General features: G+C 35.6%; 1 protein-coding gene and 1 long non-coding RNA gene across 2 annotated transcripts in view; both read left to right on the top strand.

Moving 5' to 3' along the window:
- LOC134794095 (uncharacterized) overlaps window positions 1-16,088 on the top strand; it is a 304,721-nt gene that overhangs the window by 266,738 nt on the left and 21,895 nt on the right. The window contains exon 3 of the mRNA XM_063765791.1: window positions 14,374-14,526. Coding sequence (XP_063621861.1) covers window positions 14,374-14,526 — 153 coding nt within the window. The remainder of the gene's footprint in view (window positions 1-14,373; window positions 14,527-16,088) is intronic.
- The window catches only part of LOC134794103 (uncharacterized), a 207,212-nt gene that overhangs the window by 144,146 nt on the left and 46,978 nt on the right, over window positions 1-16,088 (top strand). The gene's annotated exons all lie outside the window — the stretch shown is intronic.

Consider the following 16,088-nt stretch of genomic DNA (forward strand, 5'->3'; position numbering starts at 1 on the left):
TATAAAGTGAACATTTAGTATCTACAGATGTAGTGCATAATTAATTTCCATCGTATTTTCACGGAAACGTACGAACGTGCCTTGCTATTTCAGTTATTCTCGGTAGAAAAAGTACCGAGGTTGACTGAAGTAGCATGACTAATACGAACGTTTCCGAGAAAATACGATGGAAAAGAATTATGCAATACACATGTACTTACTTACCTAGTCGGTGCGTTCTGGCCTAATAAAGAGATATATGCCGTATGTGAAAATGTACAGTCAAGTGTAAAAATATGGGTGCATAAAACTTCTCAAAAATATGTCCCATAGTTCTTAAAGCGCGGACATAAGAACTATGGGACATATTTTTGAGTATTATGTGTGTGAGTATGATATTTTTACACTTGGATTGTACCAAAGAAAAGTACAATCTGCAATAAAAACTGTATCATTATTTTGTTACTGTCGGATGTCGTTTTCATATGACTATATGACGTATATAGTGGCATTTTCACACTTAGACGGATTCTATTTACATTTACGATGCCAGACTTTACCTACTTCCCTGAAAAACCTTTACCAAAACGTAACGTAAAGGTGCCACGTAAACAAACAGGACGTAAACAAATGACGATCTCGTTCATTTGTTTATTTATAAGTTTTCATACGTTACGCCGCCGGTGAAAAATGTCTCTTCCGCAACGTCATAGTATAAGGAGAATCATAGTAAACTATCTGAAAGTAACTATGAATTCGCGTTTGAAATTCAATATCGGTCCTAACGACTACTCGTGCCTACTCCTCTCAGTGCTTTATCAGTAATTTATTACTGATGTTTACTTATTCAATAAAAATCACTTATATACCTTCAGATTCACAGCACAGGCTTCATCATCTTACAGAAAAGAAAGACCATCCATCATCATACATTTCGTAGCCACTAGTTTTTCGGAAAGTGAAGCGACAACGGAATTTCCAAGTAGCTCATTGGTAAGAGTCGATGTTCAAACCCGCCAACTCAAGATTCGAACTTGCTCACACAGATGTGCAATACAGAAAATTTCAAAAATGTTGGAAATGTTCTCGAAATTTTCAGAAAAACTTCATAGGAAATTGAAGAAACATTCATTTTGGAAAAGGAATATTTCAATCCCCATACAAAAATATAAGAAGTTACTGGAAGTTTCGCAATTTTGAAAACATTCCGACGTCACATCGCATCAGTAGTTGCACGCCTTATGCGCGTGGCCCTCTAGTTTTCCATTATTTTGAGATGGATGACTCTATTTTATTCTACTCTGGACAACATCCACTGCATGAATTCTTGAGTGTCTTTGTAGTTTGACAAATGTAAATATAAAATAACAACAATATGCGTAACAAATGCACTGTGTCGTTATTTTTGATTGTAACATTCTTTGAGCTTTGTAGCGAGCTATCTAGGTTTGTGTACGTGTTGTGTATGTATTATTATACTGGCCATTTTTAAACTGTCTTCTCTTCGCAAAACACGGAATCTTAATTTTCAACATAGTACGGCTTGTACCTTAATCTATATCTTGAAGACTGTGCTTTGCATAATTACTTAAGAGCCAACAGGAGTGGTCATTCCTCCATACAAACGTAGTCCTCGTTTTCCTCCGTGGTTTTTGAAGCTAGAGCAATGATTTTTTCAACACAGATTAATATTGTCAATATCTGTGTCGGACCGTTTTGCTTTTTTTGATATTTTTGTTTTTTAAGGCGCTAGAGCCCTTCAAAAACGGCCAAAATGGCCTAATAGACTATGCCGCAATGAGAGGCGTGGTATTCAAAACTGATATCAATTAGCCAAAAAAGCAAAACGGTCCGACACAGATAATTTCATAATCATTTAGATTTCCAAATTTGGTTACGATTGGTTAAGTTTTGGGGGAGGAAAAAGAGGACTACGAAACCTCGATTTTTGTCATTTTTACGCAGGATTTTTCGCCTCAGCTGCAGTTGTCCCTATCGCACTAATTTTAGGGGCGGAGTCAAGTTTCTAAATACGTACACAGCCAGAAAAGTGATGGGCAATAGTCGACATTTAATGTCGATAATCTAGTGATGTAAGAAGTCATCGATAAACCGTCTTGTGTGAAAATATCTAGATCCTAAGATACAAGGGGTTTTGGGTTGAGAGTAGTTTACACATTTTTGTAGTTATGATATACAATCTATTATGAACTTTTTGATTCTAATATTTCAAATTAGAAATCAAAATCAAAAATATTTTATTGCATGGTTAAAATGGGTTAACACAATTTTTAGGTACCTACAGGCACGCTTCGTAATTGTCGAGCAATTTAGGGTCCTAGCTGAATTGGTTGTTCCATACTTACTCGTGCTCTATGGAATGTCCAATTTAGCTAGAACCCTAAATGGCTCAACAATCACGGAGCGTGACAGTACAAATGATTCATGTTCTGTATATCCTGCCCTACAATGGCGTTAATATTTGGTTGTCATGTCTATACTTCGTTTTTAAGCATTATTGAAAAAAAAAAAGTAAATACTAATATTAACCACTAAGTACATAACTATTACAAAAAAAGCTAAACAATTATACGATTGCATGCTTAAAAAAGACACGTCACCTTCACTCTAATGCTAAACAAACGAAGAATAAGAACTAACAGCGATAAGACCGCCTGTTGCTACCTTTATCTACATTGTAAATCGGTTTTAGGGTTCCGTACCCAAAGGGTAAAACACGGGACCCTATTACTAAGATTCCGCTGTCCGTCCGTCCGTCTGTCACCAGGCTGTATCTCACGAACCGTGATAGCTAGACAGTTGAAATTTTCACAGATGATTTATTTCTGTTGCCTCTATAACAACAAATACTAAAAACAGGAAAAAATAAAAATTTTAGTGGGGCCTCCCATACAACAAACGTGATTTTTGACCGAAGTTAAGCAACGTCGGGCGGGGTCAGTACTTGGATGGGTGACCGTTTTTATAAATAATGGTACGGAACCCTTCGTGTGCGAGTCCGACTTGCACTTCGCCGGTTTTTTTTAAATTTGTTTTTATGTTTGTGGTGTAATAAAGAATATTTTAGAGTCAGACCAAGAAAAGTCTACAGCAATTTTGATAGCACACGCAGTGCAAATGTTATTTATATGTCATAATTTCATAGAAGCGACGTTTGAAATAATACTTGCACTGCGTGTTCTATCAAAATCGCTATAGATTTTTCTTGGTCTTACTCTACTTTAAATTACAAAGTAAGGCCTAAATTATAAAATAAGGCCCATCAATGTTTTTTTTTTGTGTTTATTAAACTTGATATTTTGTCTATAGTATTAGCGGACATGGCCTCAAAATTTAAACCCGCTTAAGAATCGGGCCTTATTTCGTGCATTATATACAATACTACCCATTTTTGTGTAGTCATTATTTATACTATAGAAGCATTGTTTGAGTAGCCAATTATTTAAACAGTATTTTTTTAAAGGGCAACGGTGGCAATATTTTAAGGTCTGGATAATAAGATACAGATCTTAATAAGGATATCAATGTAAGTGAATGTTACCATGACTACCAAACAAACAAATGTGATAGAATTTGCCAGCTGGCATTGTAACATTCAGACAGTTACCTATGTACCTAATCTGAAATATGAATAAATTAGTAATATTTTAAACAGGAAAGTAAACCGAATTTTGGCCTTTTGCTGGACACAATCACAATAGTAATTTGTTTTACAAGAGGGCAAAGTTTATCGCCACCGGTTGATGCATTTGCAGCACCAATGGTAGAAAATGCAAGCTCATCATCAACTGCATAATCGACGTTTGATATGACTATTGAATTCGTTTTTTTGCATTAAGGTAACAGATTTTGTCATGTCTTATTAAAAATTACCATTGAAAAATAAGTCATAGCAAATATGTTAGAATTATAAATCATATTAATGAGCAAGAGCACCCTAAACCGGCGAGCGTGTATGAGGAATTTTATGAATGTGAAGGAAGCGAAAGTGGTATGTCAGGATCGTAGCAAGTGGAAATCCGTGGTCTCTGCCTACCCCTCCGGGAAATAGGCGTGATTGTATGTATGTATGTATGTATGTATGTATGTATTAATCATATACTTTTTTATATTCTTTTGCTTTCATAAGTAATATAAACTAATTTTTGAAAGCGTTTTTCAATAATTATTAATAAAAAGACACGTCATGATTGTTTACCTTCTTTCTAATGCTAAAAAATAACGAACTATAATAACCGGGCCTTATTTGGTACAGAACCTTGATTTGATAGGTACATCGGATATTCTGGGCCCCTGAGTTTGTTACGTAAAGGACAAAATGGTGACATGTGGTTAGAGCTGATACTGTTAAACTAGTGGTTCTGTGCGCTAAGTATAAAAAATAAGCTTCAGCGAACTCATTAAGCCTAGAAAAAACCCTACACCCTACTGCCACTTAAGTCAGTCTTGAGTCTTTGAATCAATTTCCGTAGTAGTACTACTACTACTAAGGTACTAGGAGGTAATAAGGCCTATAGTAGGTATAATAAGGCCTACCTGAAAAATAATGTTCTTACAACAGTGTAACCGTGTTAGTTATTTGAGTAACATATATGTAAAGTGATACAATTAAAAGCTAACAGCAAACCGGTACATAAATTATATCTTATGTACTTCTTATGAATTACACTCTTATAAAGGTTTCGGCTAATTACGCATATGTGCATCACGCAATAAAATCTATAAGTAGGTACCTTCTAAAGTAATGAATACTCGTATTCTTAAAATAATGTTTCGTATAATAATAATACCCTCAGGTACCTTTATAGTATAATACTTAGAGGTTAAGTTCGTTGAAATTTAGATACTTAAATAAATTACTTTCAATCGGAATAGAGATGTTTTAGTGCCTTAAATTTTGAAATAAAATAAAACTAATATGATACTGGCAAATATTGGTCATATTTCTTGAGTACCTGGGCCTTATGAGAATACAGTAGGTATATGGTGCTTATAAGAATTATGTGCTTCATAAATCGAAGTAGGTTTATATAAACGTACATAGGCATTTTACATTAAATTTTTTTTAATGAAATCTGTTTTTAATTCACAAAAAATAATACTATTACACGTTCTTAACCTAGTTATAATCTTTAATATTTAAGATTTTAGTAACTAGGATGAGGGGGACATATTAAATTTATTCCCTAATCTTAAGTTCTAATATATTTATTACTTATCATTATAAATACATAATGTATATTTATGTGTAGGTATATGTATTATATTTATGTGCTTACTAAACTAATAATTATTCTTGTACTATGGTATTCAGTTCTTTTTTTATTATATACTTAATCTTATTAGGCTTATTACTTATTTCTAGTAAAACTCTATTAGGAAAGTTGTTTAGAATAGTAGGTAAGTATGAATTCCAAACTCTATTGCCATATTCATTAAATATTATGTGTGTAACTAATAAACACGATTTACCTATATGTATGTAGGTACCTACCTATACTTCGGCAAGTCATCTTTGACATTAGAAAAATGCAGCAAACTTAAAAAAAATGTAATCGACAATGATCGACCTCCCATTATAAATTAAATTTAGTGCCTTTTTCTAATGTTAAAGTTGGCTGTTGAGTGTAAGAGTATATATAAGTAAGTACACGATTTATTTTCCCTACCCTTTTGACTCATTATTTGACGTTATCATGAATTCTTTATAAGTAAGTATCATAAGTAGGTACCCTACGTACAACACAAATGTCATAATTATTGTAATATTATAACCAGAAATTTTGTAAACAACACGTAGGTATAACAAAAGGTATAGGTATACTTGAATAAAGGTAGATGAATTGCGTGCGGTCCAATAGGTAACCACAACTCACGGAGTCCAAAACAATAAGCTGATCAGCAAAGTCAAGTAAACAAAGCCAAGTCACAGTAGTAGAAAGATTATCGAGTTCCGTAAACGTAAGCCGGGTCAAAAAATTCAATCGCAACACAGTAAGTAATAAGTGAACGCCTCGTGGCAGTAACGCACGAAAAATGACATTGCAAATTGTCGGCAATGAGGCGCGCGCGGGTGCAAGCGTACGCATCTGTGTGCGTGCATTACACACACAAATACAGTCTCTCACGCCCCGTCAGAGCGACGGGTATATTCAGCTTGAAATCTCAAAATTGACTTTTAGCTCAGCTCCCGTTTCGTCTTAAATATAATTAGAAAATAATACTGTAGTAAGAATATTCTTATCTTGTACCTGAATGAATAGGCACTGTTCACGGTTACTCACCGTTTGTTACTTTACTTTTTTATAAAGAAAAGCTTTATACGAAAAAATATACCTACCGAGTTAAAAAATCTTTCTATTTGCACGAAAACTTTATAAAAATAAATTTTAATTTTCAAGTCATTTGATTATATTGTATTTCTAAAAGAAACCACGCCGCCTAGACCTAAAATTAAATGCCTTGTAATTCTCATTCCATATCCTTTAGGGAAGCTCACATTATTCAAGAAAGGCTGAAATAATAAGTGGCTTGAAAAAAGACCTGCATCCCGCACCGAAACTTCAACCTTATCGTTTCTCATATTAAGTCCAAAATAAAACGAGGATCACATTTAATATGGATTTCGGTTTAATATTGCAAATAGACATATGGCAAATTCAAACATTGTGTCGGGAATTCCTTTAATTAGAATTAATGTCGAGACGCGATGTGGGGAATAGATTTATGTTAAGTGCCTATAAGGGGCTTAGGTCTAATAGGTTTGAGGGTTAGTAAATGTAATGCCTAATTTGCATTGACATTATTGTGTCGTTAGCAAGTATTGCCATTTAAATATTGAAATTCTCGCGTAGGATAAGATTAATTTTACGTTAATGGGTACATAATGGCGACTTTCTGTGGAAATCAATAAAAAAAAATTGATAATCTAGGTTAAGTAATTGTTATATGTTTGTGTAGGTAGTTAATCTTTTTAAATATTAAATTATGATTCGGGTAGGTGGTAACGTACCCTTAGGTCTATTTATGTTGCTGTATATTTTTATTCGAAATAAAGCTGTTGTAAATATTTTATTGCCATGTTAAAGGGCCCTTGAGACACACATTGAAAGTATTTGAAATTAATTAAGTTACATAATTTAACCCTTTTGTAAACAACGGCAACAAAATAGAACAAACACACATTTAGGTTTAATTTTTTTTAAGCGTTGAACTGAGTTAACAGAATAATAAGGTTGACTGGCAGAGAATGCTTTTGCGCATCACGTCCGCCTTTTGTACGATAAGTTTTTCTTTTGTGCAATAAAGTTTAAATAAATAAATAATAGATATTGCAAATGGGTTTAAAAATAAGATAATTACAAAACGTGCATGTAACTACATAGTTAGTTACAGTCTTATTTGTCGAAGCTAGCGGGATCCAATGAACTCATAACAAATGTGTACCCCCAAGTATCTGTTCAATCTCGATGGGACCATAAAATTGGGCCCAAAACTCCCACTTAATCTAACTCCATTTTATTTAACGAACTTGATCAGTATTCGAACACGAGATCGGACCCTGTACTACAGCACAAATATCTACACCTTTATTCCTTTCAGACAAAGTTGCAAATCGAGCGAATATTTGTGGTATCTCACATGGATATGTTATATATGCGCGGCACGATTTCTGAGTTAGCTTGGGAATGAGATTCCTCTGAAGTGAGCAAAATTATACGTAGTGGAAGTTAGTAAAGGTAAATGAAATTTTGGAGATGCATGGGGTAGATATGGTCTAATAATACTTAGATACCAGAGAAGATATACCTATATAGAAGACCAAATTAATAACATTATCGTAGATAATATCGGGAGAAATCCGAGATCTAACACGCGACAAAGTTAAAATACTAATAGCTACTTAGTTCATTAAGTCAGGGTCGTTTTTAAATACATATGTATTGGTTTGACGTATCAAATATACTAAAATCACACCGATATCTAATTATTAGTCATTTCAAAAGAGGCAATTAGAAATACCTATTTTAACTATGTAATTCTCGTGAGGCTCGAACATGTTAAATACCTAAATAAAATTTTCGAGACTCCTAATGTAGCTAATAACACTGAATGTCATAAACATGAAAAAACGCAACCTAAATTGAGTTTATTTCGAAAAAATAATTAGCCAAGGCGTGTTTGTAATAAAATTCCAAGAAGACAAAATAAAAGTCATGATAGGCGTGTAATAGTCCAATCTTATTAAACCCACACGAAACCTGTTTGCTCGTCGTAATCTAATAACCGCGAAGCGCAAATAAAACTCTAATATTGTAATATCCTCAATTTTAATATCGCTAATAAAAGATACCGTTCAAACACCCCAGGCTGTATCAGCCATATTATACGTTTAGGCCGAGAGACGGGGGTAAATTGGCGTACCTCACTGCGCTAAAGAAATGTACCTGCTCGTAAATACGTTATTTATTAAAATTATCTCCTTTACAATCGATTAATCAGAAATATTCTTGTTACTATACTAAAAAATAATTTATATTTTTAATTTTTGAGCATGAATAAATATTGTTGTTTGATATGTTTTGCACTAAATAAAATTACCCAAGGATGAGGTCGAACCAGCATCTTTATAGCAGTAGCGGCAGGCATCAAAAGAGGGTTACCAGATGGCCTTTGTAAGTCGCAAATGTTGAAGACTGTTTTAATTTCAGTCTTGGGCAGACGTCATGGTCACATTTTATTTAGCATTATGACATTTATTTCTAATTATAGTCTTAGGGTTCCCCCAAATATGTCGACGCGGAATCGGCAAAACCCGATAGGAAAAAGCTTTATGTCTACGCAATAAGAGCGAAAAAGTCGTTGTTCGGCTCGGCTCGCATCGGCCGGCACCTGCCGACGTGTCGACGGCTTTTTCGCGCTTATTGCGCGGACATAAAGCTGTTTCCTATCGGATTTTGCCGAATGCGCGTCGATATATCTGGGGAGACCCTTATAATTCGAAAAAGGTGTTTTAGGATGCTTGACAATTCTGATACCTAGTTAGCCTTCAGTACATTTTTGCCCATAAAATGTAAAACGTCTTTGTAGGGCAAAAATCTTTTTAAGAAGGTTAAGGTTTTATGATTAATAGTCTATGGCATCCATCATTTTCCGTTCGTCTCCCGGACTACAACTCTAAGCATATTACGGATTCAGGTGTCTTATCTCTTCAAATATTGGCTCAAACGTGGCCTTTGATTTTTGAAGCCCCTTATTAACGTTTCACGGGATTAATTAATATTTTATAGACGTAGTTGTTTCAGCCTGAACTGAACATACATTGCGGGCGTAGGGGTTTTGAATGGCTTGTGGGAAGAGGGGACAAGACAATAGACGGATATATCTTCATGCAAGGGGTATTCTTATACACCTTTATTAGTACAGTCCAATCTCTGGTGTCAAACCTTCTTTATTTTGTACTTGTTCATATTAAAAATAATTTAGTCTCTAAAATAATTTAAAATACATAATACAACAGCAAGCAGTTCTTGTACTTTTTTCTTATAAGAAGAACGGATAACTGTTATTGGCCTTATATTATGTAATAATACTTTGTAAGTTGTATATTTACGGCTGTTGTTGTCCTGAATACCAATAAAATAAAAATAAAAATAGAAGAAGTCATACTTTTACTAAACTCGAGTACAATATAATGTATATACAGGGTGATTCATGAGACGTAAGCAGGACTAATCGTGCACACTCAGTAACTGATAATTGGTCATTAACCGTCGTATTTAGGTGAAACAACCACACTTTTTCCTATTTTTTTTACTTTTTGGTGAGGGCAAATTTAATTCTCTACAATCATGGTCACCCTACAAGACCTAATTAATAAACATAAAACCTCTTTCACCGTAATGACAGCATTTTGATTACGAAAAAAATAAACTGTCAAACTTGAGTGAGATACGAGTTTTCAAAAGTAACCAGACCGTGATGACAGTGATGACTTTCAATTTGACACAAAATATCGGTAGTTTTGTATTCTAATTGTAGGGTGACCATGCATGTCGTAAATAAATTAATAACTTTCTTTTTTCAACACGACTAGAAAATTAACGTTAACCTCACTAATACTGATACGAAACAGTTGCTTATAATTTACGCAATGCGCAGTGTTAGTCCTGCTCACATCTCCTTAATCACCCTGTATTTGAATTGTGAGTGTATATACAAACATACTTGAAGACTCAGAAACTCAGAAAACTTTGCAATCATGATGATAGATAATTATACAAAAAATAAAAAAAATCACAAAAAAGGTTAAATTGCTGAAAAAAGTTAAATGTTTTAAACAAAACAAAGGAATACCAAAATAAGAAGAGAACCAGTTTGAATACGATAAGTTTCCACGGTAAACAACCGAAATAAGCGCCGTAGTAAATCATAAGGCCTTTTCAGCGCAAAAAATGTTGAAACATTTAACACAGATAAGTGGAGTCTGAAATACGGTTCGTGCCTCGGTGCGGCATTGGAAGTTATAAAATATAAACTTGCTGTGATATTAGTTCAGGTTTTTAAAAGAAAATAACCTCAGTCTATTGGGACAATTTAGCCAGTGTCAAGGTAATGAGAGCTAAATTATACGATGATTATGCAGTGTACTGTTAGTACAAGACAGTGTACGGTTTTGAGCCCATGTAGAGCGATAACCTGGACTTTACAAGCAGCCACATGGACTGCCGAGTGTTGACTCTTATATGGTTAAACGCGTTTTAAAATGAATTCTAATAAAAGCAATCATTCATAGTTTACTGCATATTTAAGCTATCAATAACACTTTGAACAAGATTTTTATTATTCAAAAATTAATCAAATTTTAATCAAAATATTCGAGTACCTTTTAGCCCATTGCTGGGAGTTTTTAGACTAAAACTGAGTGGTTTTACGGTAGAGATTAATAATTTCGAATGCAGCCTTTCGGGATCGCGATTATTGCGTGGAAAACCTTTTTATGAATATTGTATGTTAAGTAGGCACGTGATGCCAGGTTATATTAAGTTTAAATGAGAGTCCTATGCTTTTTAAATGAATAGTTGGGTAGATTAAACTTTCGTGAGACATATTTTAAACTGTTTACCTAGACGACAACGGTTTCACTCACTTGTTTTTAGGGTTCCGTACCCAAAGGGTAAAACGGGACCCTATTACTAAGACTTCGCTGTCCGTCCGTCCGTCCGTCCGTCCGTCCGTCCGTCCGTCCGTCCGTCCGTCCGTCTGTCACCAGGCTGTATCTCACGAACCGTGATAGCTAGACAGTTGAAATTTTCACAGATGATGTATTTCTGTTGCCGCTATAACAACAAATACTAAAAACAGAATAAAATAAAGATTTAAATGGGGCTGCCATACAACAAACGTGATTTTTGACCAAAGTTAAGCAACGTCGGGAGTGGTCAGTACTTGGATGGGTGACCGTTTTTTTCTTCCTTTTTTTACGTTTTTTTTTTGCATTATGGTACGGAACCCTTTGTGCGCGAGTCCGACTCGCACTTGCCCGGTTTTTTTTAGTCGTTATTGGCGACATGGAGCTGATGAAGGGCGACCTTCCTCTGACTTTAAAGCGGAAACTCGTCGACATGTGCATTCTGCCTGTCCTAACCTACGGTGCTCAAACGTGGTCACTCACCGAGGCGCAAAAGACCAAATTGAAGGTTTGCCAAAGAGCTATGGAGCGCAGCATACTAGGAGTAAAACGGATTGACCGAATCCGTAACTCTACGCTGCGCTCAAAAACGCGCATTACTGATGTTGGAACTAAGTCCGCCAAGCTGAAATGGGACTGGGCCGGCCATGTCTGTCGCATGCACCCACAGAGGTGGGCCAAAATAACCACGGTATGGGTGCCGCAAGACGGGCGAGGAGCTGGCAGGCCCAGACGGAGATGGCGGGACGGCCTGGACGCACATCTTAACGACTGGCCGGAGATTGCTCAAAACCGAGACGAATGGAAATCGAGGAGGGAGGCCTTCGCCCAGCAGTGGGACACCGTATAGGCTTATATAATAATAATAATTGGCGACATGTTTCGGGCCCTTCCGGGGTCCTTCCTCGGGCTCGAGTCAGTGGAACCGTGGTCGTCTAAACAGGATAGTTGGGTATTGCTGCTAGATTAGGAGTTCGTAATATTTTGTAACAGTACAGAATTTATTGGTATGCCATTTTGTTATTAAATATGTCTTTTATGTATTTTTATATTAGGGATTATATCATATTTATTAACCACCTAGTAGGAACTCAAGTTGACTAAACAACTCGTAATTATAGGAACTGAAAACTTACTAAAGATAAGTATACATCGTCATGTAAATTGGCCTGAAAATCTCAGATGAAATATGGTTATTGCCTTACTTCTCATAAAGGTAGTAAGAAATACGAATTGAATTATGTACTTACTACATTCATCTTTTGAGTAACTGCCAGCTTGTTAAAGTTGTTAACAAGCATTCAAAAGGGGTGAGTATTGCGTGCGAGTTCGAAGGTTGCATAATTTAGGGGTGAATTGTTTATTTGATGACTGGTTTAAGTTCGACATATGTTGGTTAGAACTCTGAATGTGCTTGTAATTTGTATTTATTATTTTAATTGCACACGTCATTAATAAAAAAAATATATTTGAATTTTATTTTACTTTTGTAGGTTTATATACCGTCCCTATTTATAATTGGACTTCTACATATCAGGTATATCATATTGAATAGAGCATAAAATAAGGATAAAAAAGTAAATAAATATAGACAAACGCTAAAAAAACAATAGGAACTAAAGTCCCGTGATCCCAATCAAATTCTTACGGAATCCACAAAATAAATAAATCCTAAACCATATTGTAAATGCACATCAGTAACATTCATACACGAAAAAAGGATCGCTCAAAGAATTTTCCGCCCAATTTCACAACAGGCTTTAACTTTTATCGCTCGCCAGTGGAATCATTTAAATTTTATTGAAACAAAAATGTCCGATAGGTATTTTCATGGCATCCGGATTTTACACAAGCGTGTTTTGTGTCCCACCGTCCAAACTGTTAACTGACATTGTAATATATACCTTATTGCAACGATATAAGATCTACTAATGGTTAGGCAGTGGTGGTGCTAGTTAATCGAAGTCCGCGAAAAATTGCAGCAACGTCCAACGTCGCATAGCCGTCGGCTCACTGACTATCCACACCTGAAATGTATTACTCACCTAACTGCAATTTTGCACTTTTTTAAGGAAATAGACAAATGTAATAATATATAAATGAAAATTATCTACTGTTTTTTCAATACATTTAAAAATAAACAGGTCTTCGGTTCTCTCGTTTACTTTTCAGTCGGCCCACAAGTAAGGGGCTTGCGGACTGAATCCGGTCGAAAGACCGTGGTTTCGTCACCCTTGCTTATAACTCTTATAAGTTCATCTATGTCTATATCCAAGTCCATATAATTTGTCATATATACTATCATAAAATTCATAAATCAATAAAGAATCATTCTTACAACCAGAGCCCACCTATGCGTATTATTTATTTCTCCGTCTCACTTAGGGCTGCCATCTCTAAATTCGCCGAACCCGGACAAAGATTTAAGAAAACCCGGACATTTGGCGTAAATCGGATTTTTTCCCCGGACGTGTATTTATACGGTTTTTACCTACTTTGTACACAATAATGCGGTAAATAATTAAACTCAATAAGGTGTTTCCTCACATGAAAAGTGTCCGGGTTTTTTGAAAACCCACCCGGACGGCCCCCGGACGGCCTCCAAACTAGGACAAATCCGGGGAAACCCGGACGGACGGCAGTTATAGTCTCACTACATATTCTACATGGCGCAGTTAGTAGGATACGGACCTACGTTGCCACAGGGAATCTAATTAGGGTTCCGTACCCAAAAGGTAAAACGGGACCCTATTACTAAGACTTCGCTGTCCGTCCGTCCGTCCGTCCGTCCGTCTGTCTGTCACCAGGCTGTATCTCACGAACCGTGATAGCTAATAGACAGTTGAAATTTTCACATATGATGTATTTCTGTTGCCGCTATAACAACGAATACTAAAAACAGAATAAAATAAAGATTTAAATGGGGCTCCCATACAACAAACGTGATTTTTGACCAAAGTTAAGCAACGTCGGGCGTGGTCAGTACTTGGATGGGTGACCGTTTTTTTTTTGCATTTTTTTCATTTTTTTTTTCATTATGGTACGGAACCCTTCGTGCGCGAGTCCGACTCGCACTTGCCCGGTTTTTTTTTTTTGAATCAGACCAACAGCCCAATGAGACAAAAAATTAAATCTATCTTTCTCTTGTTACATCACACTCATAATGTTTCATTTATTTTCAGTCACATCACTCAGACGGCGAGCTGGCTGCCTCCAGTCGAGAGCTGGCCCAGCTCCAGAGATGGCAGCAGAAGCAGCCAGGAGCCGGAAGAAGAGGAACTGCCTTATGGATGGGAGCAAGCGTTGGATAGTCGGGGGAAGCCTTATTACATCAAGTGAGTATAGAATCTTAGAATATTACTTACTTACTGCTTTGGCGCAACGACCCCGAAGTGGATCTTGGCCTCCGACACCAAAGACCGCCATGCTCCTCTGTCCAAAGCCGTCTTTGTCCAGTCGACGGCGCCGAGTTCGCTAAGGTCTTTCTGCATATTTAATTTTAGGAATTAGACAACCGTGAAGATTTGGCATTCCGCAAGAAATCCAACTTTGTGTAGGGTCGTAGAGTTAGACCAAGAAAAGTCTGCAACGATTTTGATAGCATACGCAGTGTAAGTGTTATTTATACGTCATAATTTCATAGAAGTTTGACGTTTAAAATAACACTTGAACTGCGTGTGCTCTCAAAATCGTCGCAGTCTTTTCTTGGTCTAACACTAACGCATATGGCGTCTCAATAAAATCAGTTAAATTAAAAGCTAATTCTACTCCAAAAAAAATAGTTTTAATCCATGCATCTGGTAAAAGAGCATTGGAAACGAAACTCTACCATCCGCTTGTTAGACTTTGAACTACTTTTCTTTATACATTTGTCTTAGATAAGTAATTAGCAGCACATTATTATAATTATGTCCAATTAATCAAGTACAGGACACTGCTGCATAATTTAGTATGTTTGCAAAGCAGACACTAAAATTCGTCGTCATGTTTTCGATATAAGGATACAACTAAGTTTGCCAGCACTTGGATTGCGATGTTTTACGTTTCACGACACAGAAACAGATCTTCTTTTGCTATAAAGATCCACATGAAGGAGATACTTTAGTTTTACGTCACTAGTTTCCAACGGAGTAATATATTAAGTACGTCTGGCTTTTGTAGCTCATATGTTGCCTCTGATTTTATATCATTTATAACTATGAGAGTATGAATAAGCTAAGATCGGACAGACAGCCAGACAGATGAACAAGGTCAAACTAAAATGTTATTGTGAGAAACCAGAAACAAAACTGCTATTAACAAAAAAAGTCTAGTCCTATCATTGGTGAAACAGGATATAATATGCGCATTTCAAAATTAAAGATCAAAATAATTAGGAAGTATAATAACATCAGCCAATACTAGGTAGGTAGGTATTATGAAAGAAAAGTGCATGTGTGTAATTCTTATTCTTATGCATTTTTTGTGTAACACGTAAGAATAGCATGTATTTTTGTGAAAATAAGTAAACTCTATATCAATATACTTAGCAATTTACCTCTAGTTTTAGGTCAACCTAAATGTATTGTCCTCAGAGTATTAGAAACATATAAAAAAAAATTACAAGTGCGAAATGTCACGGACCGTGTAGTGTGACTTCCCCAGATTTTGTGATATTTGTTTGTTTTTTTTGAAAAAATATGAAGTGATTTTGCAATAATTTATATCAAATATAAAACACTAATCCTTGTTCTACAACACTGTTTAAAAATTGTATGGATTTATAACGATTTTATATAATTTTAAACAACATACATTTTGTGATTAGTTTTCGCGTCACCACCGCGCGTGGTAATATAAACATGCGGTACTCGGTAGAAAATTATCTTTACTACTGGCAGCCTTATTAAAGATTTTT

Source organism: Cydia splendana, chromosome 10 (genome assembly GCF_910591565.1).
Source record: "Cydia splendana chromosome 10, ilCydSple1.2, whole genome shotgun sequence".
In the NCBI taxonomy this organism is placed as follows: domain Eukaryota; kingdom Metazoa; phylum Arthropoda; class Insecta; order Lepidoptera; family Tortricidae; genus Cydia; species Cydia splendana.